Raw genomic sequence first — 25,554 nt, 5'->3', positions numbered from 1 at the left:
TTATTCTATCCAAAATGGAATGAAAAACATTTTGCCTACTTTAACTACCATGACATGGCACACAGAGATGGACTGTTTGCTAAGAGCAGAGTGGGGGATATCCTGTGAACAGAGAACACTTTGCGTTTCTCTAATGCCCCTTGCTTGGGCCATTTGTACAGCACGCCAATATGACACAGAAAGCAGCTCTCCATCTGTTTGTAAAGCGTTCCTTCTCTTCTATGAGACGCTCGTGCATCTAGAGCGGGCAGTCTGGAGTAGCAATCATGGCTGAGCCTGCGCTTCCGCTTGCCGTCGCACATTTGGTGACGTCTCCAGTGTGCGGTTCGTGTCCTGGTGATGGAACGTAGAGCGAGGTGGTGTTTTGCGACGCTTCCGGTTGCAGTGTACGAGTGGCGGTGATCTGAAGTGAGTGGTCGTGGTCGGTGCAGGCCGTAGTCCTCGCTATGGAGGTTCCTCTCCCCCCAGAGGGTGAGCGCTGCCATTTTATTTCTCTTTGTGCTGTGTACTTGTAGTTTTGTCGTTCAAAAGAGCGCCATGCTGGCAGACTGAGTGAAGGGGGTAACGGATGAATAGAAAGCGAACTGCCTGCCATGGAAAGACACTTATTAGAAGGATTGGAGGCTTCCATTAATGCTACAAATTGCCATGACGGTATGTTCAGAGAGGCTTTGAATGGAGTATTTGGTGTGAAAATATAAACACAGACCTGCCACTTTATTAGATAGACCTGTTCAATTGCTTGATAACCCAAATTGCTAATCGTATGGCAGCAACTCAATGCATTTGGGCATCTAGATTTGGTGAAGATGACTTGCTGAAGTTCAACCCGAGCATCAGAATGGGAAAGGAAGGGAATTTAAGTGACTTTGAGCCCGGCTTCACACTAGTTAAAGGGGAGGTTCACCCTAAAACTACTTTCTAGTATTACAATGTCCCGACACATTACAATACAATTATGCCTATTTTTTTTTTTTTTATGCTGTACATACCTCGGTACAGCTAATTCACCCGCAGCTTCTGGGTTGCGAATCCCGCGGGAGTGGGCGTTCCTAACTTGCTGGTGATTGACGTGATGACCAAAAACGAGTCCCCCCCCCCCCCCCCCCCGTCGCGTAAGCTGCGTCACGATTGCCGAAAGGAGCCGAACGGCGGTGCGCAGTATAGCGCAGACTCGCCTTTCGGCAATCGTGACGCAGCTTATGCGACGGGGGCAGCTCGTTTTTGGTCATCACGTCAATCACCAGCAAGTTGGGAACGCCCACTCCCGCGGGATTCGGAAGCCGCGGGGTAATTAGCTGTACCGAGGTATGTACAGCATAAAAAAATAGGCATAATTGTATTGTAATGTGTCGGGACATTGTAATACTAGAAAGTAGTTTTAGGGTGAACCTCCCCTTTAACACAGACATTCCATCTGATTCGCACCCACATTGTGGTGATGATCAAATGCGATGTCTGTGCAATGCGCGTTCAGCAATGCAGTCGTATGGCTGAACTCACATTGGATTCGCACAAAAAAGGTGCAGGGACTTTTTTTTTCTGCTCTGGAATTGAATTGCAGGGGTGCGATCTGAATCCAAAGTTCGCACTGTGAGTCGATCTGGGGGTGTCATTAGCAATGTATTGATACCTACAGAGGACAGTGTGAACTGCCTGCTGGAGAGATGCGATGCAGGAATTGTGCTGGTTTCCGCATCTCTACAGTGTGAACCTAGGTTGAAAGTGGCATGGTTGTTGGTGCCAGACGGGCTGGTCTGAGTATTTTCAAAAACTGCTGATCTACTGGGATTTTCACACACAACCATCTCTAGAGTTTACAGAGAAAGGTCCGAAAAGAGAAAATATCTAGTGAGCGGCAGTTGTGTGGATGAAAATGCCTTGTTGAGGTCAGAGGAGAATGGGCAGACTGGTTTGAGATGAGAGAGGCAACAGGAAGTCAAATAACCACTTGTTACAACCAAGGTATGCAGAATACCATCTCTGAATGCACAACAAACCTTAAAGCAGCAGCAGAAGACCACACCAGGTGCCACTCCTGTCAGCTAAGATCAGGAAACTGAGGCTACAATTGGCACAGGCTCACCAACAGGCCCAAACCAAGTACTGAGTACATATGCATGCTTCTACTTTTCAGAGGTCCGATATTGTTCTATGTACAATCCTTGTTTTATTGATTGCATGTAATATTCTAATTTTCTGAGATTGTGGATTTGGGGTTTTCATGAGCTGTAAGCCATAATCATCACAGTTCTGACAAATCACGGCTTGAACTATCTTGCTTTGCATGTAATGAGTCTATCTCATATATTAGTTTCACCTTTAAGTTGCATTAGTGAAATAAATGAACTTTTGCACAAAATTCAATTTTATCGCGTTTCACCTGTATATAAATATTTTTTTTATTTTTTCTTAACAGACCAGGAGCTTCGGAATGTTATTGACAAACTAGCGCAATTTGTGGCTAGAAATGGACCAGAATTTGAGAACATGACAATGGAGAAGCAAAAAGACAACCCTAAGTTCTCATTCCTGTTCGGAGGAGAATTCTTCAACTACTACAAATATAAACTTGTCATGGAGCAGCAACTAAGTATGTAAAACGTTATTTATAACCTTTTATTTTTTATTTTTTTTAATTTCCTGCAGCTATATTTCTTTGATCTTCTCCAGAGCAGTCCTTTCAGACAGAGGTACAAAGCAGCTTTGTTTGCTACACTGAAATGCATCTACTTTAAAGCGGTGGTCCACCCGTGTTTTTTTATTTTTTTTAAGCCAGCAGATACAAATACTGCAGCTGCTAAATTTTTAAAAATGGACACTTACATGTCCAGCGCGCCCGCGATGTCAGCAGACGAGGCTGAGCAATCGCTCGGTCCTCGGCTGCTTCCGCCGCCATCCTCGGTGAGGGAATCAGGAAGTGAAGCCTTGTGGCTCCACTGCCCAATTCCCTACTGCATGCGCCGTCACTGGTCCCTGCTCTCTCCTGGGAACAGTGTTTCCCAGAAGACAGTAGGGGGGTTACGTAACGAGGCTGCACTCCCGTGGCAGTCAAAACCCGGAAGTAGTGCAAATACCTGTCTGACAGGTATCTGCACCCCCCCTCCCCCCTGAAAGCTGCCAAATGTTACACGGAAGGGGGGGGGGGGAGGGATCCAAAAAGGGTAAGTTCACTTTTTGTGTGAACTTCCGCTTTAACCTTGTCAATATGTGGTATTGTGGCAAGCAATTGTACAGTTTTCACTTGGTTGCAGTGTACTTTTAATTGCATCACCTTTTTATTTTTTTCTGTGTGATTACCTGATTTAATGAACTGTAATGTATCTTTTATGTAGACCCATATAGAAACTGGTAATGGACACATTGCAACTCAGATTTAAAAATAAATTTGCTTTTCTTCTCTTGTTTTCAGTTATTTGCAAGCAAGCCCAGGACATAGAGCCCACGCCTCAGATTACCATAATTCCCCCTCCAGCATTGGCTTTGCCCCCTACACTGGTTCCCCCTCCTCAAGGTGCACCTTCTATAGAGGACCTTGTACAGCAAAGCCAGTGGAATGTGCAGCAGCAAGAACAACAGCTACTCAATCTGAGACAGGTATCGTTATAGTCCTCGTCTCCCCCCCAATCCCATATAATCTTTCTGATTTGCCACTGCATGTTAGAGCTAGAAGATTTATAATTTAAACACTCAAATATGCAGAATTGAGACCTTTGAACATTTTCTGTGTCTCAGGAGCAAATAACAGCTGCAGTGGCACATGCCATTGAACAACAGATGCAGAAACAGCGTGAAGAAACCCATCTGGACATGACTGAGTTTGATAACTTGCTGCAACCAATCATTGACACATGTACCAAGGATGCCATATCTGTAAGTAATCTTTTTTTTTTTTTTTTTTTTTTTTCTTTTATTGCTCATTTAAGATGCAACAGACCTCAAAATGTAAAGGTTTCTCCTTGTCTTTAGAGATTACCTCTGTACAAAAAAAGCTGAAAAGAACACTTTTTTATCTTAACAATTCCTTAATTTCTAGCGTAACCTATTAATAATGTTATAGCAACCTATTAGATAGGAGTGTTTGGAATGGGCAGGTTTATTCAGTTGATCCTCTGAACCAGGCAACCAGAGTAGTTTTGTGGATGTATGTGTTTTGGCCTTTTTATTGCCCGCATCGACTGTTTTAGGAGGAACTAAGCAGTAGAGTTTGTTTAGTAAATGAACCAGAACATGCGTAACTAATACAGGCTTCATAAATTATGTTAACAGGCAGGAAAGAACTGGATGTTCAGCAATGCCAAATCTCCTCAGCATTGTGAACTTATGGCTGGGCACCTGCGCAATCGGATTACGGCTGAAGGAGCACACTTTGAATTACGTCTGCATTTGATTTACTTGACTAATGATGTTCTTCATCACTGGTAAGTAGTGCCAGCCATGTGCTTTGGTCCTTTATCCTTTGGGCACACCACAGCTGTTTTGCGTAGTGGCTTTTTAAAATAATTTAACCACCATTTTGTACAAATCACAATATTAGTAGTTTTCTTATCAGCAACATTTAGCTGCACGTTGATGGCTAAGGAAAACTCTGATCAGGTGCTTAAGTATACCTATCATGTAAGCAGCACTCGGCATGTATTGCAGGTACCTACACAGATCTCCAGCCTGCTTCTTAGACCAGAGTAAGAGCCACAGGAATCAATCTACAGGACTGACTGTAGAAAGAAATTACAGAAATGTATTACAGAAATATAGCATTGTTGGCAAAGGGAAATTGTTTTTCTTGCAGGGGGCTGACAGGTAACCCTCGCACAGACTCCCAGTCTTGGGGAAAGATGAAAAAAAGGTATCCGAGCCAATGCAAATAATCCATGGGGCTAGAGGGCAACCTTATCTAGTTCTTCTGTAAATGGTGCTGACATAGAATAATAGTGGGTATGCAGGCTTTGGGTTCAGGATAAATGGGTGTACTTGAGATATATATAATTATGGCCAAACCAAAACTTGCATAGTGCTGCTCAGAGGTATTCTCACTTGACAGAATTGGATGCTTCTTTGATATCTAAGGTGGCAAACACCCCTGTTCCACCAGCTGAGAGGGTCACCCCAAGATTTCTAAACAAGTGTCTTAAAGTAGTTAAGCCATAAAAACAACCTTTGATACCCTAAAAAAAAAAAACACACACTTTAATATCTACTCCTTTTACCTGGAATAAAACTCGACTGGTCTTCATTTTCCAGAGTTGTAAAAACCACCTTCAAACTTTTTTTTTTTTTATATTTTTAATTGGTGTCTTAGCATCTACTTTTGGAAGTTAGATTGCACAGTAGAAGTAGCTCAGGTCCAGGTTCTTGCAAGGTTTCGGAATCAACACCACAAATGCTTCCAACATAGAAAAGTTCAATTGTTTTTGCGCTAGTGACACTGAACATGTGTAACAGTCAAGGGGCTGAATTAATGTGGATTTTAAAAATTTCTGTGCGTTGTCTGTCGACTTCAGGTATTTTACCAGATTGGAGCATGACTACAAACGTACTGAATTTCCTCTCGGGTAGTCTTTAGCTCCGTTTTTTGAGTTCATAGGTAACGGGTGAGGGTCAGAAGCTCTGGTATGTTTATAGTTTGCTAGTGTTGTATCCTGTCCTAGGTATACAGGGTTTTATAACAGAATGCCCCATACCTCGAAGTGCAGGCATTTCTTTTGGGTCCTGACGCTGTATGGGAGATTTATGTAAACCTGTCGCTTTTATGCTTTAAAAAAATGCATTACTTATATAGTTGTATTTATTATTTTGCTCACAGTCAGAGAAAGCAAGCACGTGAGCTTTTGGCAGCTCTTCAGAAAGTAGTGGTTCCTATTTACTGTACCAGTTTCCTAGCGGTGGAAGAAGACAAGCAGCAGAAGATTGCACGTGTAAGTATTTTGGTACCCAAGCTGTGACAGTAATGCTGGTTTACAACTTCCCCCACTGTGCTAAGTTGTAAGTTATGACAAAAAGCAGGGCTTGGTCCAACTTTAGATCCTGGCTCTAAACACAAGAATGCTGTCACTGTCCACGAATTGTTCAAACAAAGCCTCTGAATAGCTGGTTGGGCAGAGCGAGTTAAGCTGGTCATACTTTTTGTATTTGAACCTCTGCTGATTTTGTACGTTCTGTCCACCGACAAATGACCAGTCTATAATTTTTAATGGTAGGTTTCTTTTAACAGTGAGAGACAGAATAACAACAAAAAAATGCATTTAAAAATGTATAAATTAATTAAAAATTTTAGTGAGTGAAATAAGTATTTGATCCCCTATCAATCGGCAATATTTGTGGCTCCCAGATGTCTTCTATACAGGTAAGAAGCTGAGATTAGGAGCACTCTCTTAAAGGGAGTGCTCCTAATCTCAGCTTGTTGCCTGTATAAAAAACATATGTCTACACAATCAATCAGATTCTAATTGCTCCACCATGGCCAAGACCAAAGAAGCTTTTCAAGGATGTCGGGGACAAGATTGTAGACCTGCCCAAGGCTGGAATGGGCTTCAAGACCAAGCAGCTTGATGAGAGGGTGACAACAGTTGGTGCGATTATTTGCAAATGGAAGAAACACAAAATTACTGTTAATCTCCCTCGGTCTGGGGCTCCATGCAAGATCTCCCCTCGTGGAGTTTTAATGATCATGAAAACGGTGAGGAATTGGCTCAGAACTACACAGGAGAATCTTGTCATTGATCTCAAGGCAGCCAAGTTGCCAAGAAAACAATTGGTAACACACTACACTTTCAAGGACATGTTTGCTAATGAACATCTGAATGATTCAGAGGAGAACTGGGTGAAAGTGTTATGGTCAAATGAGACCAAAATAGACCTCTTCGGCATCAACTTAACTTGCTGTGTGAGGAGGAGGAGGAATGCTGCCTATGACACCATAGTGGGGAGAACACCATCCCCACTATTAAACATGGAGGTGGAAACATTATGCTCTGGGGGTGTTTATCTGCTAAGGGGACAGGACAACTTCACTGCATCAAAGGGACGATGAACGGGGCCACGTACCATCAAATCTTGGGCGAGAACTCCCTTCCCTCAGCTAGGGCATTGTAAATGGGTCGTGGATGGGTAATTCAGGATGACAATGACTCAAAACACACAAGGCAACAAAAGAGTGGCTCTAGAAGACACATTTTAACAGGACCGGAAGGTTTTACTTCCCCTTAATGACCAGGCCATTTTTTGCGATGCAGCACTGCGTCACTTTAGCTGACAATTGGTCCTGCATCGCGGTACCCAAACAAAATAGAGCTTTATTTTGTGGTATTTGATTACCTCTGGTTTTTATTTTTGCCCTATAAACAAAAAAGACAGACCATTTAAAAAAACATTACAGTGATCAGAGCTGAAAATAACCACTGATCAAAGAGGTTAAAATTCAGTGTGTCCTAGGGAGGTGTTTCTAAATGTGAGTGGACTGACGGAGTACAGAGCGATTGTTGGGAACAGACAATCGCACTGTACTCCCCTGACAGAATGGGAATCTGTTTGTTAACATTGGCAGATCGCTCCTCAGAGGCAGAATGGTGATCGCAGGTGGCCACCGGACATCAGTTGCTGGACTCGTGAATTGGCTCCCCTTGTTGTGCAGCGCACGCACCTACAGTAACTTGTACACGTACAATAGGGCCGCCCTGCTGCAGTATATATGCAGTGGGCGGTCCTTAACCGCTTCACCCCCAGAAGATTTTATCCCCTTTTTAATGACCAGAGCATTTTTTTTATTTATTTGCGCGATACGGCACTGCATCGCTTAAACTGACAATTGTGTGGTTGTGCGACACTGTTGAGGTTTTTTTCCGGTTAGGCCAATATGTATTCTTCTACATATTTTTGGTAAAAAATTGCAATAAGTGTATATTAATTGGTTTGCGCAAAAGCTATAGCGTCTACAAAATGGAGTATAGATTTATGGATTTTTTTTTTTTATGTATTTTATTTTATTTTTTTCGGCATTGCAGCAGACAGATCGAACACTTTTGACACTATTTTGGGACCATTGACATTTTATACAGCGATCAGAGCTAAAAAATGCCACGGATTACTGTATAAATGTCACTGGCAGGGAAGGGGCTAAACACTAGGGGGCGATGAAAGGGTTAAATGTGTTCCCTTTGCGTGTTATAACTGTAGGGGGGATAGGCTACCACTGACGTGACACAGAGATCGTGGTTCCTCATGACAGGGAACAGAAGATTTCTGTCATGTTAATAGGCAGAACAGGGAAATGCTCTTCTGTCTCTCCTTGTCACGATCGCGGGCTGCCGGCCGTCATAGAGTCCGCAGGACCCGAGGGCACGCTCCCACAACGGGCGCACGACCGATATCCTGCTTTTGCGGACTAACGTATAGGTATGTCAGTTTGAGCAGGAGTGCCATTCTGCCAACGTATATCGTCATGAGCCGGCCGGCAAGTGGTTAAGGTCCTGGAGTGGCCCAGCCAGCCTCCAGTCCTTAATCACATAGAAAATATGTGGAGGGAGCTGAAGTCTCAAATCCTTAATGACGTGGAGAGGATCTGTAAAGAAGAGTGGGACAAAATCCCTCCTGAGATGTGTGCAAACCTGGTGGCCAACTACAAGAAACATCTCACCTCTGTGATTACCAACAGGGGTTTTGCCACCAAGTACTAAGCCATGGTTTGCGAAGGGGTCAAATACTTTTCACTCATTAAAATGCAAATAAATTTCTAACTTTTTTTAAATGCATTTTTCAGGATTGTTTTGTTATTCTGTTTCTTGCTGTTAAAATTAACCTACCAAAATTATAGACTGGCCATTTCTTTGTCAGTGGGCAAACGTACAAAATCAGCAGGGGATCAAATACTTTATTCCCTCACTGTAGATGGATCTAATCTTGGCTTATTCAACAGGAATCGGCCGAGATTCAATCCATCTATGAGCAGGCTGGTTGTTACCAAGTCGATCCATATTGGTGCAGCTTTACCCCATGTATTCTTAAAGCGTTTGTTAACCACAAACAAAAAATGGATCCTGCTCCTTTTAAATCGTGTATAACAGCACAGTGCTTGTGCTGTATCATTTGGCCCCTTGTATCCCCTGTAATACCTGATTGAACCAGCCAATTTTGACCCTCCACTTTTGTAAACTGACCACGGTTCATCATGGCTGCTAAGCCCTGATATTTTTACGTGCCTCTGTCATCCGCTCTCTCCTCTGTCCTCCTGTGCCCACCCCCTAGCCGCGGTTTCCCATTGCTTTCAAGGGGAAGAGCTGTGGAGGAGCGGTAAACACACCGCTCCAAAGATGCGGCTAGCAGGACTTTTAGAGCGGTCCTACCAGCGCACCGCATCCGCTGTTTCAGGTCGGTTTGCAGACAATATTTTTAGCGCAATAGTGCCTGCAAAACCGCCCCAGTGTGAAAGGGGTCTAAAAGACTAAGATCACTCACAACTGATTTTATTAATATCATCTTTATAAGGGTTAATGCAGAATATTGTTAGTCATGTGATCTTTTTAATCCTACAGTTGCTTCAGCTTTGGGAAAAGAACGGTTATTTTGATGAAGCTACAATCCAGCAACTTCAGAGTCCTGCCCTTGGCTTGGGACAGCACCAGGTAATTTATCATCCCTGAAAGGTTAAACTTCGTTGTTGACCTCGTGATTATAAATTAAAAAAAAAAGGGTAAGGCAGTCCCCAGAAGTTTCTAATGCTCTCTAGAAATATGGTATTTTACCATGCAAAACCCGAAAGCCTGTACTAATTCAATGTCCAGTCTGGTAAATCTGTGATTTTATGTGAAGTTTTTAACCACTTGCTGACCTGCTCAGTTATACTGTGAGCAGGGGGCAGGCTCAGCGATGTACTGGTACATCATTGAGCCCATGGGCACTGGCATGCCCCAAACCCATGTCCGCTGTGGTGTCTGGTGGACACAGTGGGTCATGGTGATCGGTACCTGGCCGCTGTGAGCAGGTGGGGTATCATGTAATCGCTATTATTGGTCATAGTAAGCACATGATTACAATATTGCCACACATCCGTCCTTATGAGTGGACGTCATATGACGTGCTCTGTGATGGCACCGGTCTTGAGGCTGCGCAGCTCCGCAATCTGTCACCGGCTGTGTCCACTGGGCATAGCCAATGACTGATATGGTACCGGCTTGCTGCCGGTACCATGTGACCGCTGTGGCCAATCAAAGCAAATCACATAATGATTGTAAACAGTGGATGGCTTCCTTTCATGCCATCCATTGTTGTGTTGCTAGCTGTGATTGGTCAATGTGATCACATGGTACAGACAGGGCCAATCGCAACTCATCTGTACCATTTTGTTAGCTTTGACCAATCACAGCTAATCCCAACGAAACAAACTGAATCCATTTCATTCAGTAAAATGCTTGCTTATAGCATTATAATTCACTGCTATAAGCACACATAATGCTTGTTAAAAAAATAAAATAAAAAAAATCCTGATCACTTTACCAGAGTAGTATAATGTAACTATGGTAACATGATATTGCTCTGGTCACTGTGTGTGTGTTTGTGTTTAAAAAAAAAAAAAAAAATCTTCTCTGATCACCGCCACACTTTAACCTCTTCCATACAGGGCTTTTATACACACCTCCATACCGGGCCTATTCTGGCACTTCTCTCCTACATGTACAAATCATCATTTTTTTGCTAGAAAATTACGCAGAACCCCCAAACATTATATATGTTTTTTTAGCAGACACCCTAGGGAATAAAACAACGGTCATTGAAACCTTTTATTCTGCACGGTATTTGCGCAATAATTTTTCAAACGCCTTTTTTTGGGAAAAAAATTGTTTCATGAATTAAAAAAATAACAAAACAGTAAAGTTAGCCCAATTTTTTTGTAAAATATGAAAGATTATGTTACACCGAGTAAATAGATACCTAACATGTCACGCTTTAAAATTGCGCACACTCATGGAATGGCGCCAAACTTCGGTACTTAAAAATCTCCATAGGCAACGCTTTGAAATTTTTTACAGGTTACCAGTTTAGATTTACAGAGGAGATCTAGTGCTAGAATTGTTGCTGGCACTCTAACGCACGCGGCGATACCTCACATATGTGGTTTAAACGGCGTTTACATATGTCGGCGGGACTTGCATGTGCGTTCGCTTCTGCGCGCAAGCTACTGGGGACAGGGGCGTTAAAAAAAAAAGTTATTTCTTTTTTTTTTTTTTTACATATTTCTTTTTTTACACTTCTTTTTTTATTATCACTTTTATTCCTATTACAAGGAATGTAAACATCCCTTGTAATAGGAATGTGTGTGACAGGTACTCTTTATGGAGAGATGCGGGGTCAATAAGACCCCACATTTCTCCTCCAGGCCTGAAAGCATGAGATCGGGAAAAAAAATTCACAGATCTCATGTTTACCGTTGCTTAGCAGCCGCAATCACGGCTTTGTTTACTTACGGGGACCCGGGCGTGACGTCATCACATCGCGCCCGGGTCCTCCGACGGTCATAGAGATGACTGGTGACCATCTGGTCACCAGTCATCTCTATGCTTCCTGCGAGCGCCGGACGATTCGTTCTCCGGGCCCCCGATGGCACGGGAGAGCCCGGAGAAGCACCGGATGGCGGAACCGCCGCTATGATCGTTCTTACATTGTGCAGAATCGCCGGCACAAGAGAAGGATATCTGAATGATGCCTCTAGCTGCAGGCATCATTCAGATATCCCCCCCACAAAGCCCAGGACGTCATATGACGTCCACTCTGAACGGCAGAGGTTCTTTGTGGACGTCATTTTACTATGGGCCGGTAGGGAAGTGGTTAAATGATGACACTGTACTGTAAAAAAATAAAAAATAAGAAATTGTAATTGTTTACAAAAATTACAACTTCAAAAACCTTGCCTCTTATTAAATACCATGGCCTGTTGTTTGTTTTTTTTTTTTTTTTTTTTTTTTAAAAGGGCTATTTGGGGGATATTTGTACTGTCCTGACATTTTTGTGCCTCAAATGAAATTGCCCAGATTTTTTATGATATGTGTATGTATGTAAATTTTACACCATAGTTATTGATTTGGGTTATCTTCACCAAAGAAATGTAGCAGAACATATCTTGGCCTAAATTTATGAAGCACAATGATTTTTTTTTTTCAAAATTTTATAAAAACCCAGTGGTTAAATACCACAAAAAGAAAGCTCTAGTTGTGTGAACAAAATTATAAAAATGTAGTTTGGGTACAGTGTTGCACGACCGTGCAATTTTTTTTAAAGTGCAACAGAGCTGAAAATTGGCCTGGGTAGGAAGGGGGGTAAAAGTGCCCAGTATTGAAGTGGTAACCACATTAATGACTTCTATTCATGACTGGTTTGCTTTTATTATTGTTATGCTGTGATTGGCCCAGGTACCATGTGATATAGTTGTGGGCCAATCGCAGCACCCTGTGATTGGCTGTAGCCAATCGCAGATCACAATAGTAATCAAGCTGTTATGTGCAATAGTTTTAGTTATTATTTGGCTTTAATTCATAACCGTGATCATCACTGTTCTAAGCAAAATTGGTGTAAAAAAAAAAATCCCTGATCACCTTCTGCCCCTCCCCCGCCGAAATGAGATAGGCCATCAGTGCATCAGGATTAATCCATTTTCTCTCTATATATTCATAAATTGTGGACTCTTTCATGTCGACTAAATAATATACACTGATTTATTTTACCACTGGTTATTTTTACTAAAGAAATGTAGCAGACTACGTTTTGGCCAGAAATTTATAAAAGATTATTTGTTTGCAAAATATTATAACCAAAACTTGCTTTTTTTTAAGACTTTTTTCTGTATTTTTTTCGTTTTTATATACCAAAAAATAAACCTAGTGGTGGTTAAATACCACCAAAAGAAGGCTCTATTTGTGAGAAAAAAAAAAGAGAACTTTTTTAAAGCAGAGTTCCGGCCACAATTTCACTTTTTAAATATAAATACCCCTGTAATACACAAGCTTAATGTATTCTAGTAAAGTTAGTCTGTAAACTAAGGTCCATTTTGTTAGGTTGTTACAGCATTTAGACACTTTATAAAATAGAAATTGACTGGGGCCATCTTAAGTGTGGGCATCATGAAGCCAGACTGTATGACTTCCTGGATTTCAGCCTTGCAGACCTCGCACATGCTCAGTGCTGCACAAGCAGGCTAATATGTTTCAGAGCGGTGCTGAACTGGGGTGCAGATTGTACAATCGCTGCTGTGAGCGAGGAGCGTCCTGCACCATGAACACAGGCAGGATTTCGCCCCTCTGCTGGGTGTCATGATGTGCTGGTCAATAAGGAAACGGGGGGCGTGGCTTATCGCGATCTGGGGGCGTGGCTTATCGCGATCTCCGGAGTGTGTAACTGCGGCCTGACTATTGTCTCCTGGCTGGGATTGATTACAAACATCTCCCAGGAGGCATAGCGGACGGGGGATGAAACGCCGCGGCGGATGGGAGAAGAAAATCATTGATAAAACCGAGTTTAAAAAAAAAAAATATATATATATATATATATATATATATATATATATATATATATATAAATGCCAAATACTTTTTAAGGGTACTGAGCAGCAGGCGATGAGGAAAAGTTTAAAGAGGGTGGAACTCCACTTTAATTTGCCTACAGTGTTGCAGTTTCTAGTTAACCCCTTCCTTACCGGCGCATTGTAAAATGACGCCGGCAGGAACCCTCCCTCGATCCGGGTGGACGTCATATGACGTCCTTTGTTCCCGGCGATCTAAGGCGTGCGCCTGCGGTGATGCTCGTGACCCGGCGCACGTGCCCGGCGGCCGCGATTGCCGGTGATCACGGCAGGAGTGTGGATCTGTGTGTGTAAACACACAGATCCACCTCCTGTCAGAGGTGAGGAGACCAATGCTGTGTTCCCAGTACAGAGGAACACACATCGGTCTCCTCCCCTTGTGAGTCCCCTCCCCCCTACAGTTAGAACACACTTTAGGGAACATTTTAACCCCTTCAGCGCCCCCTAGCGTTGACCCTTTCCCTGCCAGTCACATTTACATAGTAATCAGTGCATATTTATCACACTAATCGCTGTATGAATGTGAATGGTACCAAAAACGTGTCAAAAGTGTCCGATGTGTTCGCCGCAATGTCACGGTCACAATAAAAAAACGCAGATCGCTGCCATTACTAGTAGAAAAAAAATAATAAAATAAAAATGCCCTAAATCTATCACCTATTTTGTAGACGCTATAACTTTTGCGCAAACCAATCAATATACGATTATTGCGATTTTTTTTTTTTTTTTTTTTACCAAAAATATGTAGAATAATATGTATCGGCCTAAACTGAGGAATTTTTTTTTTTTTTTTTTTTTTTGTGATATTTATTAAATAAAAAAAAAAAATTTTTTTTTTTTGTTGTTTATAGCGCAAAAAATTAAAACCGCAGAGATGATCAAATACCACCAAACGAAAGCTCTATTTGTGGGGGGGAAAAAAAAACAAAGATTTAGTTTTGGGTACAGTGTTGCATGACCGCGCAATTGTCATTCAAAGTGCAACATGGCTGAAAAGTAAAAATTGGTCTGGGCAGGAAGGGGGTGAAAATGCCCTGTATGGAAGGGGTTAAAGTAGCACAGTGCTGAATATAAAAAAAATTGCCCTGGTCCTGAAGGGGGTAAACCTTCCGATTGGTCAATAGTAGTCACATATTTTGTTTATTTAGAGGAGCAGTTAAGGGCCAAATATTTAAGACTGACTTGGTTTACAAAGCCTGCAGTGCTGTCTGTTTTCCAGGCAACTAAGCAGCTTTACTTGTGTGGGTTTCCACTGGGGAGATCAATAGAAAATAACATTTGAAATATGTCAGTGGTATATAAAGAGCAGCATGCAATTAATTAAAAATAAAATGCAGCGCTCCAAAGTTTTAAAATGACACCCGTGAACCATACTAAAAAAAAAGCAATGGTGAATACCGTATTTATCGGTGTATAACACGCACCCCAATTTTAAGAGGGAATTTTAGGGAATTTTTTTTTTTTTTACAGTATACAGTTCCCTGGGACAGCACTGCCACCATACTCTACAGTTAAGAAAAATTCACTGCCAGCCCCTTCTACGCTGCTCCTTCTGTGTCACTCATATTGTAAAATGAAGCTTCCATTTACCTCATTATTTCCTGGTGTTTTTTTCAGTGACCTGGTCTCATGCCTGCTCTCCTCAGCCAGAAAAATAACTTGGCTATTGAGATAGATATTTAGAAGCTTTGTTTTACAATGAATGAATGAATGAATGAATGACTTGTATAGCGCAACTCATGCGAACTGAATCGCCTCTGGGCGCTTTTTCCAGCCAGAGTCTGCTTGGCTGGTGCGGTAATTTTACCCCGTAGGATCGTGACATGCTTGGGACACACAATCATACACACAGATATACATATATATACTGGGCCAATTTGGACAAGATCCAATTTACCTACCAGCATGTCTTTGGAGTGTGGGAGGAAACCGGAGTACCCGGAGGAAACCCACGCATGCACAGGGAGAACATGCAAACTCCAGGCAGATGGTGTCGTGGTCGGGATTCGAACCAGCGACCCTTTTGCTGCTAGGCGAGAGTGCTACTCACTGCACCACTGTGCTGCCCCCAATGACACTGACAAAGAAGGAGCAGTGTATGAGAAGGGGCTGGCAAGTGATTTTATTTTTTTTCTCAACTTAAGACTATGCAGGCAGTGCTGTCCCAGGACCAAGAGGCGGGGTGGCCATCCTGACACCCCCTCCAATGGGTGGCTCCTGGGGCGTACTGCCTGATCCCCCGCCCCCTGCTGGTAAAACATATTATCGGTGTATAACACGCAGGCACGGTTTACCCTCTGTTTTCAGGGGGAAAAAGTGCGTGTTATACGCGATAAATACGGTATGTAATGTGTAATTCAAACAATGTCCGATTTAATAAAGTAACGATATGGTAAATGTCCAATATTCAGTTGTCGCAAAGAACAGTTGATAAATTATTCAGTGTCTTGCCTTCACCTTGCCTAAAGAATGCAAACTCACTGGACAGAAATGCTCTCTAACATATAGAACAGCTGAATGCACTCATTACTGTTAAAAAGGAGAAATACAAGAGAGACTGTGCTCTCTCAAAGCGTGATGGGACTGTTAGTTGGAGATAGTGTGTCTGTTATTAAGGTGAGCACACGGACAAGAAAACTTTAATTTTACAGACAAGAAAATATAAATGTATTAATAGTTTAAGATAAAAATGACAGTCGTAATAATGTTTAGTCCATGAGTGGATGCTTGATGCATCAAATTAGAGGCTTAGTTATGAGTAATGCACTCATTACTGATATGACTCTTTTCTGAAGGAGTATCCGATTTTAAAGTCGGCCAGGTATGCGCTCTCTCCATTAAAAACCTCATGGACATGATAGGAAATGACCGCTCCCATCCAATCAATGAACCACTTGCTAGGGAAAAGACATCTGAATACTGTCTGCAGTCTGGCAAGCACTTGAGTCAACTGCTTGCCAGACTTTAAAACAGATGCTACTCAAATTACTTTTCAGAAGAGTCATATCAACAAGCGTACTTGGCTGTTCTATATGTTAGACAGCATTTCTGTTTGGTGAGTTTGCGTTCACCTTACTTAAAAGAATGCAAGACACGGTAGTGAAGGATTTCTCAAATTTTCTTTGCAAATGAACATTGGACATTTACCATATCCAGGGATACACAATTTGCATCACCCGAGGCCCGGGACATTCCGTTCCGAGTGCCGGGCAGATGGCTTTTCTTTTACATTTAGCCCTGCTGCGGGCAAGCAGCAGGGCTCATGCCGGTAAAATGCCTCCACCCTCCGCGGGACCGGAATAGCAGGTGCCGCTGGGTAGAGATGCAGAGGAGAACACAAGTCTGCTCTCCTCCTCCCCTTCTTGTTCCTGGCCTGGAAGTGCGGCGTGCTTGATGTCACTTCCTGGGTTGCCATTGTCTGTGTCCCTGGCAATGGAGGCCGGGAATGAATGCGATCTGCATTGCATTACATTCAGTAGAGCACAGGGGAGACATCCAGGGTCTTTTAGACCCTGGATGTCTCATTAACGAGAACCTGTCACCAAAATATCACATAGACTTTTTGTCTCCTATGTGATGAAGAAAACATATTTTATTTTTTTTAACTGTAAAAAAAAAAGTTACACCCAAGCACAAAAAAATCCTCCCTCAAAAAATTGAGACCCCCCCCCCCCCCACACATATACGCACGTAAAAACATAGGCACGCGTGTCAGGAATGCCTACGCATGAAAACGTTGATTGCGATGTATATTGCATATTGCCGCACACGCCAGAGAGCAGTAATTCTAGCACCGGACCTCCTTTGTAACACTAAAAGGGTTAAAGGATAGGTTCACCTTTATGAACATGTTACATGTTCAACCCATTTTTAGGGTGGAACATGCGACATGTTCCAGCACCTGCAGCCTTCTGCATCGTTCATTCACAGAGTTCTGTGAAGAAATCAACTGCAAGTGCCAACACCTTTGTTGATGTCGGCTTGTAGTTCTCTATCTAGCACGGCACTGTTGAGTGCTGTGGTAGTTCATTGATTCTTCCTGTCGGTGTGAAACTACCTGCCCGCATGATGAAAAGGCAGACCGCTTACACTGACAGTCTGCAGGAGTCTTGCATTGCACCCACGATCTGATGCGGTCAATACGGTTTTGATTTAAAGTAATTATTTTTTTCAGGACAAGTAAGTTGTCATGAGGGACAAGTAGATTGGGATCCTGATTTTAGTCCTTTTTTTTTTTTTTTGTTTATTTTTTTTATATTGTCACTTTATTATCAGACATTATTTGAATAACGCATTTTATATATTCACTTTCTTTTTGTTTAATACATCTTTCACGGGTGTCATCATTTTAAAACTTTGAGCGCTGCATTTTATTTAAAAAATCTAAAATAACATCTACACCCCACACTCTGCATTGACCACCGATGTGTGCATATTTAAAACCCATTATTTGAGATTTTTGGCATATACCAGAATCTCTTGCCAACACATGTTCCTCCTGTAAAATCCCTATGCCTCTTTTTAAACAACTTGATACCATTTGCTCTGCATTCTTTTGGCAGGGATGAACCAATATAATTGCTCTGGATATCCTTAAATTGCCAGCTAACTTGATGTGCCTTTCCTGATTTCTATGTTTTTATTTTTTAGCTTCCCAATTGGTCTACATTGATTGGCTCTGTTCATCTCCGGCTAATGCGTTCACAACCACTGAAGCTGCCATAGTTTCCTGCTTTAAATCTCTGCAGAATATTATATACAGGCGTCTGGTACCCCTGATTGCTTGTACTACTATGTTGCACATCGCCCTCCTTTTTTTTTTTTTTTTTTTTCTTTTGGGCAGGAAAACATACTTTATCTGATCGCTGGCCATCCTCCCCAAATACCGTATATACTCGAATATAAGCCGAGGTACCTAATTTTACCCCCAAAAAATGGGAAAATTTATTGACTCGAGTATAAGTCTAGGGTGAGAATGCAGCAGATACTGTAAACGGAAAAGAGGATCAACAATGCCCATTTGCACGCCTCACTGTGCCCGAGTCAGTGTACCTGAAGTCTTTACAGGCTGCGGGCGTCCATTCATTGTTTAAAAGTCACGGTCTCCTCCTGGTCCTGTTTCGTGATGGGCGTTTCCCAGCAGCCCATCACGGACGTCTTCTCATCCTCGGACTCTGTTTCCCAGCAGTGTTCCGCCTATCACGGACATTCTCTTGTCCAAGGATGAAAAGACATCTGTGATTGGCAGAACACTGAACACAGTGTCTGCTGGGAAACGCCTATCACGGAATGGACCAGGGGGAAGTTGCGACTTTTAAACAATGGACGCTGGTGGCCCTTCAGGTACACTGACTCGAGTATAAGCCAGGGGGGTTTTTCAGCGCTGAAAAACTTGGCTTATACTCGAGTATATACGATAATCCATTTATGGTCTAACCCTTCTCTCCTTGAATTACTTTTCATTCCTTGCAGGCGGAGATGGTCTTCCCGAGGAGTCAAATTTTTGTGTCACCTTTTTATACCATACAGGGATTTAAATCCTACTCACATCTACAAGAAGACTTGATTTTTCACCTAATTTTTATTTATTTTGTTTTACTATTAAAGGAGTTCTCTGACCTAAAACTTTTAACCCCCGCTGTGCCCGGGCTGTAAAACTATACAAAATAAACTGTCACTTACCTGCCTACGATCCCCCGTTGTTCCGATATCGCCGTCCCGTTCTCCGGTCCCGGTCTCTTCCGCTTCCTGTGTGTCGGTGACTCATAGTGCGCTCAGCCTATCAGCGGCCGCGACGGGACATTGCTGCGGCCGCTGATAGGCTGAGCGCACTATGAGTCACCGACACACAGGAAGCGGAAGGGGACCGGAGAACGGGACGGCGATATCGGAACAACGGGGGATCGTAGGCAGGTAAGTGACAGTTTATTTTGTATAGTTTTACAGCCCGGGCACAGCGCGGGTTAAAAGTTTTAGGTCAGAGAACTCCTTTAACAACTCCAATATGCTGTTCAAACACAATTTGGGTCCCTAAGCAACCCAACTCGAATTACTTCCCTTAACCGCTTAAGGACTGCCTCCTGCACATATACGACGGCAGAATGGCACAGCTGGGCACGTACAGGTACGTCCTCTTTAAGTGCCCAGTCGTGGGCGCGCCCCCGCGACCCGAAGCTCCGGGACCAGCGGACCCGATCGCCGCTGGAGTCCCGCGATCGCTCCCCGGAGCTGAAGAACAGGGAGAAGTGTGTGTGTGTGTGTGTGTGTGTGTGTGTGTGTGTGTGTGTAAACACAGCTTCCCCGTTCTTCACTGTGGCGCCGTCATCGATCGTGTGTTCCCTTATATAGGGAACCACAATCAATGACATCACGCCTACAGCGACACCCCCCTACAGTTAGAAACACAGATGAGGTCATACATAACCCCTTCAGTGCCCCCTTGTGGTTAATTTTCAAACTGCAATTGTAATTTTCATAGTAAACAATGCATTTTAAATGCATTTTTTGCTGTGAAAATGACAATGGCCCCAAAAATATGTCAAAATTGTTCGAAGTATCCGCCATAATGTCGCAGTCACGAAAAAAACGCTGATCGCCGCCATTAGTAAAAAAATAATTAATAAAAATGCAATAAAACTCTCCCCTATTTTGTAAACTCTATAAATTTTGCGCAAAGCAACCGATAAACGCTTATTGCGATTTTTTTTTTTTTTTTTTTTTTTTTTTTATACCAAAAATAGGTAGAATACGTATCGGCCTAAACTGAGGGAAAAAAAAGGTTTTATATATTTTTGGGGGATATTTATTATAGCAAAAAGTAAAAAATATTGATTTATTTTTTTCAAAATTGTCGCTCTATTTTTGTTTATAGCGCAAAAAAAAAAAAACCGCAGAGGTGACCAAATACCACCAAAAGAAAGCTCTATTTGTGGGGAAAAAAAGGACGCCAATTTTGTTTGGGAGCCACGTCGCACGACCGCGCAATTGTCAGTTAAAGCGACGCAGTGCCGAATCGCAAAGACAGGCTGGGTCCTTTAGCTGCCTAAAGGTCCGGGTCTTAAGTGGTAAAACACTAATGAGAAACCCAGATGAAACTAAAATATCTATGTATTACTCTGCACTTATTGCAGATTCTTCAACTAAATACTTAACTGTCCAGCCCTTCAGCTTACTGAAATGAATTGGTGGGAATTTAAAGAAACGTAAGAGCTCGATTCTCTCCTCCAAAGACAGGACTATCCAATTGAAGCTGTTCCTCCAGTGTTGCTTCTAGCTGACTAGGTTGCACAAAATGGGCCTTTGCCAACTCCTGAGTGTTTTCTGAGCTGTGGTTCTGTAGCTGAAAAAAAGAGGATCCCCGAAGAAGTGGACTTTAAAAGGCAGCTTCGACCACCAACAATTAGTATAAAACTAATATTTTATTGATACAGTGGACAATTTATTTTGATTTATTTAGACATTAAAAATTGTAAAAGGGTTACATGACCATTATAGACCTCTTGCATGTGAATACATTTTCACACAAAATAGAAATTGTCTTCAGTAACTTGACGTGTTTCAGGTCCATGCCTTTCCACAGGGGGATTTTACAGGAGAAATTATTATTAATAATAATAATAATATTATTTAAGGTACTTGTATAGCGACATCAATTTATGCAGCGCTTTTACTTATACATTGTACATTCACATCAGTCCCTACCCTCAAGGAGCTACTATCTAAGGTCCCCAACTCGCATTCATATACTAGGGCCAATTTAGACAGAAGACAATTAACCTAACAACATGTCTTTGAAATGTGGGAGGAAACTGGAGTACCTGGAGGAACTCCATGCAGGTAGTGTCATGGTTGGGATTCAAACCAGCGACCCTTTTCTACTGTCATGTGGGTACTTAAAAATAAATCGCTGCCCCTGCTTCAGATGGATACCCCACAAGGGTCCCCAAATGGAAGGGTTGCTGGTAATAAAACCTCTCAGTTGGATCAAGACGAACTGCTCCTGTCCTGTGAGTAACCCCACTGGTAGCACTATCAATTATGGAGCAGTTTCCTGCTGTCATTAATCCTTGCAGGGACACAAATTGATGACAGCAGAATACTGCTCCACAGATGTGATATTACTAACAGGTGGCGGGGGACCTAAGAAGAGTAGGATCTGGTCTGCTCTTTGCAAAAACACTGCGCAGAACATGACATGTTTGTGTGTGTGTTTGTTTTTTTTTCCCTTTACGACCCACTATAAATTTCTGTATTCAACCTCTCGCAATCCTACTTGTTTAGCCAATTTATCAACTCTTGATTATGTCACTGTTTTTGAGTGCCCATTACCTTATCTTGTTTTCTCTTTATTTAGGCTGCTTTACTGGCTGAGAATTCCAGTGTTGTGCAGCCAATTCTTGTGGCATTCCAGCAACAGATCCAAACCCTGAAAACACAACATGAAGAATTTGTGGCTAGCGTAAAACTGCAGCAGCAACAACAGCAACAGCAACAACAGCAGCAGCAGCAACAACAGCAGCAGCAGCAACAACAACAACAGCAGCAGCAACAACAACAGCAGCAACAATTACAACAGCAGCAGCAACAACAGCAGCAGCAGCAGCAACAACAGCAGCAACAGCAGATCCAGATCCCAGTGATAGAACAAATTCCAGAGCCTCCTGTGCCTACTCCTGCCCCTGCACCAGCTCAAGTGCCCCCACAAGGTAACCAACTCTTTTTTGTTTTTTTGCGTTTTATTTTTTTTGTTCTATGTAGTGGTGTTTTATATTTCATATACAATATGTAACTTCACCCTTCCTTTTGTTTTTAAATGCTGTATTTTCACCACAGAGGAAGTGAAACCTACTCTAACTATCCCCACTCCGGCAGAATTTGAGCCCCCTCCTGGAAATGTACCAGATCCTGTCACAGCTGCAGGTAGAGGTCCAGCTCCTCATGAGCAGATGCCTCCTAACAAACCACCTTGGTTTGACCAGCCCCAGCCTATGGCTCCCTGGGGACAACAGCAGGTACGCACAAGCTTTTCAGTCTCATTTGAACTATTTTTTAAATTTTATTAGTATGTTTCCTAAAATTATCCTTTTGGCAGTTTTTTCTTATCTTTTGATATTCTACAAAGAAATGTACTTGTTTGAGCTATTAATTTTTTGCATTTTTTCTTTATTCAACAGCCCTGTGAACAACCCCCTTTTCCTCATCACCAGGCACCCCCACCACACTGTCCTCCATGGAATAATAGCCATGAAGGTATGTGGAATGATCGTGATCCTAACTGGAACAATGAGCCAGAACCAGCATGGAACAGCCAGAGGGAACCTCCATGGAATAACCAGTTTGATGCTCCTTGGAGTAATCAGCATGAACAGCCTCCATGGGGTGGTTCTCAGAGAGACCCTCCTTTTCGCATGCAGCGTCCTCCACATTTTCGAGGGCCTTTTCCCCCTCATCAACAACATCCACCTCAGTTCAACCAGCCACCCCACCCTCACAACTTCAATCGATTTCCTCCACGGTTTATGCAGGATGACTTTCCCCCACGACACCCCTTTGAGCGACCACCTTTTCCTCACCGATTTGATTATCCCCAAGGAGACTTCCCTTCAGGTAATTATTAACAATGCTATTCTGTCTTGTTGCTGCTTGAGTTTGTGGAAGCACCGTGATTTCAAAAACGGTTTGATAACATTTGAGACCAGTGGGTTTTTGTCCTGCAGTCATTTCTATAGCAGCCGCCTTTACACGCACACAACTGAATTTCTTTAACCACTTCCAGCCCAAGGACGTCATATGTCTTTGACTTTCAGTGGGGATATGTGAATGATGTCTGCAGCTGCAGGCATCATTCAGATATAATCTTCTTTTTCTGCCAGCGATTCTATGCACTGTAAGAAAAATCATAGCGGCAATTCAGCCGCTTAATCGTTTTTACAGGCGGTGGGAGGGGACACCCTGCCGCCCTCCGGTGGTTCTCCTGGCTCGCCCGCACCATTTGGCTACCCGGAGAATGATCATCTGCTGGCTTCAGCGTATTCTGAGATTTCCGGTGCCCAGATGGTCCCCAGTCGTCTGTACGACTGTCGGAGCCCCGGTGCGACGTTATGAAGTAAACACAGCCCAGATCTTGGCTGGAAAGGAAAGATTATTTATTTAATTTTTTTTTCGCAATCTTTACAGCCTGGAGAAGACCCCACATCTCTCCATAAAGAGTACCTGTCCCGCACCATTCCTATTACAAGGGATATTTACATTCCTTGTACTAGGAATAAAAGTGATCAATTTTTTTTTTAAGAGTATAAAAAAAGTAAGTAAAAAATAAATATAAAATTTCCCCATGTGATCGCACATGCAAGTCCCACTCACATATGTAAACGCCGTTCAAATCACACATGTGAGAAATCGCCGCGTGGGTTAGAGCGAGAGCAACAATTCTAGCACTAGACCTCCTCTGTAACTCTAAACTGGTAACATGTAAAAAGATTTAAATCGACGCCTATGGAGATTTTTAAGTACCATGGTTTGGCGCCATTCCACAAGCAATTTTAAAGCGTGACATGTTGAGTATCTATTTACTCCACGTAACATCGTCTTTCACATTATACAAGAAAATAGGCAAACGGTACTGTTTTTTTTTTTTTCCATGAAAAACTCCCACCCCCCCCCCCCCCCAAAAAAAAGTTTTATTCCCTACGGTTTCGGCTAAAAAAAAATCTATAATGTTTGGGGGTTCTGAGTAATGTTCTAGCAAAAAAATTAGGATTTTTACATGTAGGAGAGAAGTGCCAGAATAGGCCTGGTATGGAAGTGGTTAACAAAAGCAGTTGCTGTCTTTTGTCCCTGATGGGAAGAACTGCCCCTCATCATTAATCATTGTTAATGACAGAAGGTGAAGAGATATCCCAAAATGGTAGCGCTGCCCTAAGGGGACGTAGGTGAAAGGAGGGAAATCTAATACGGACACGTGTTTCATGGGCGCCTCGCTTTGGGGGATTTCCTCTAACATTCTAGTCTGGCTGGGGGACACGGCTTGACAGGGATTTGAAGAACGGACAGGGATTTGACCCTTTTTTACTATATCTAAAACTTAAAAATTCGTTTTGGCTATACATGCAGTTTAATAAATATTCATGGACAAAGAGTGCATGACATGGCATTTTCTCCATTTGCTGTCAGTCTTTAGAAACAATTCAGTAAGGGCCCATTCACACTGATGTCCTGCCTCACTGCACATGTGTTGCATTAGGGCAGCACGTTCATTTGACTGGGCTGTGTAACACTTAAAAAAAGGGGGCATGTAGCATTTTTGGCAGTGTACTGTAACACATCTGACAAGGTCTTTGGGATACAATTCAGAATAAATGCCACTGCAGTGCTATGGTGTGTACAGGCCCTTAAAGCGGAGTTATGCTGAAAAATAAATATAAATAAAATTAAAAGTTAGCAGCTACAAATACTGCAGCTGCTGACCTTTAGGCCTCGTGTACACTGGACTCCAGTAGCTTTGCAGTGAGTTTTTCAACGTTTTAACGTTTTTGCAATAGCGTTTTTTAGCGTTTAATTAAAAAAAAAAAATCTATGTATATTTTTTTATTTCAATGGATCTAAAATGTTAAATGCTGGTGAACCACGTTTTTTGAGCCTTTATCGGCGTTTATCAACGTTTTTTCATGTTAAAGCTGAAAAACTCCTCTCAACCCACTAGTTTTTATTTTCGTCTTTTAAAGCCAAAAAACACCCCAGCCAAAAACTGCTTACAGCCTATGTGGGCATGGACACTTAGGATAACACGATGGGGAGTTTATTGACTATAGAAAAAAATGTCCGAGTGTACATGAGGCCTTAAAATAAGGACACTTACCTGTCCAGGGTGCCCGCAATGTCCTCACCCGAAGCCAACCAGTCCCTCGGCTTCACAGCCAGGTTCCCTATTGCGCGAGTCGCGCTGCACATCCTGACTGGCCCCTGCTGTCTTCTGGGACCTGTGTGTCTCA

At 42.6% G+C, this 25,554-nt stretch overlaps 1 protein-coding gene across 1 annotated transcript in view; it reads left to right on the top strand.

The window, feature by feature from the left end:
• The first annotated feature begins 334 nt into the window (after positions 1–334).
• The window catches only part of LOC120909286 (calcium homeostasis endoplasmic reticulum protein), a 61,199-nt gene continuing 35,979 nt past the window's right edge, over positions 335–25,554 (top strand). Inside the window, exons 1-11 of the mRNA XM_040321028.1 lie at positions 335–471; positions 2,420–2,593; positions 3,413–3,597; positions 3,736–3,873; positions 4,270–4,421; positions 5,804–5,915; positions 9,528–9,617; positions 21,918–22,022; positions 22,167–22,269; positions 22,397–22,575; positions 22,738–23,170. Of these exons, the coding sequence (XP_040176962.1) occupies positions 447–471; positions 2,420–2,593; positions 3,413–3,597; positions 3,736–3,873; positions 4,270–4,421; positions 5,804–5,915; positions 9,528–9,617; positions 21,918–22,022; positions 22,167–22,269; positions 22,397–22,575; positions 22,738–23,170 (1,696 nt within the window). The 5' untranslated portion in view covers positions 335–446. The remainder of the gene's footprint in view (positions 472–2,419; positions 2,594–3,412; positions 3,598–3,735; positions 3,874–4,269; positions 4,422–5,803; positions 5,916–9,527; positions 9,618–21,917; positions 22,023–22,166; positions 22,270–22,396; positions 22,576–22,737; positions 23,171–25,554) is intronic.

This window comes from Rana temporaria, chromosome 1 (assembly GCF_905171775.1).
Source record: "Rana temporaria chromosome 1, aRanTem1.1, whole genome shotgun sequence".
Classification (NCBI taxonomy): Eukaryota; Metazoa; Chordata; class Amphibia; order Anura; family Ranidae; genus Rana; species Rana temporaria.
This window is presented reverse-complemented; position numbering and strand designations above follow the sequence as displayed.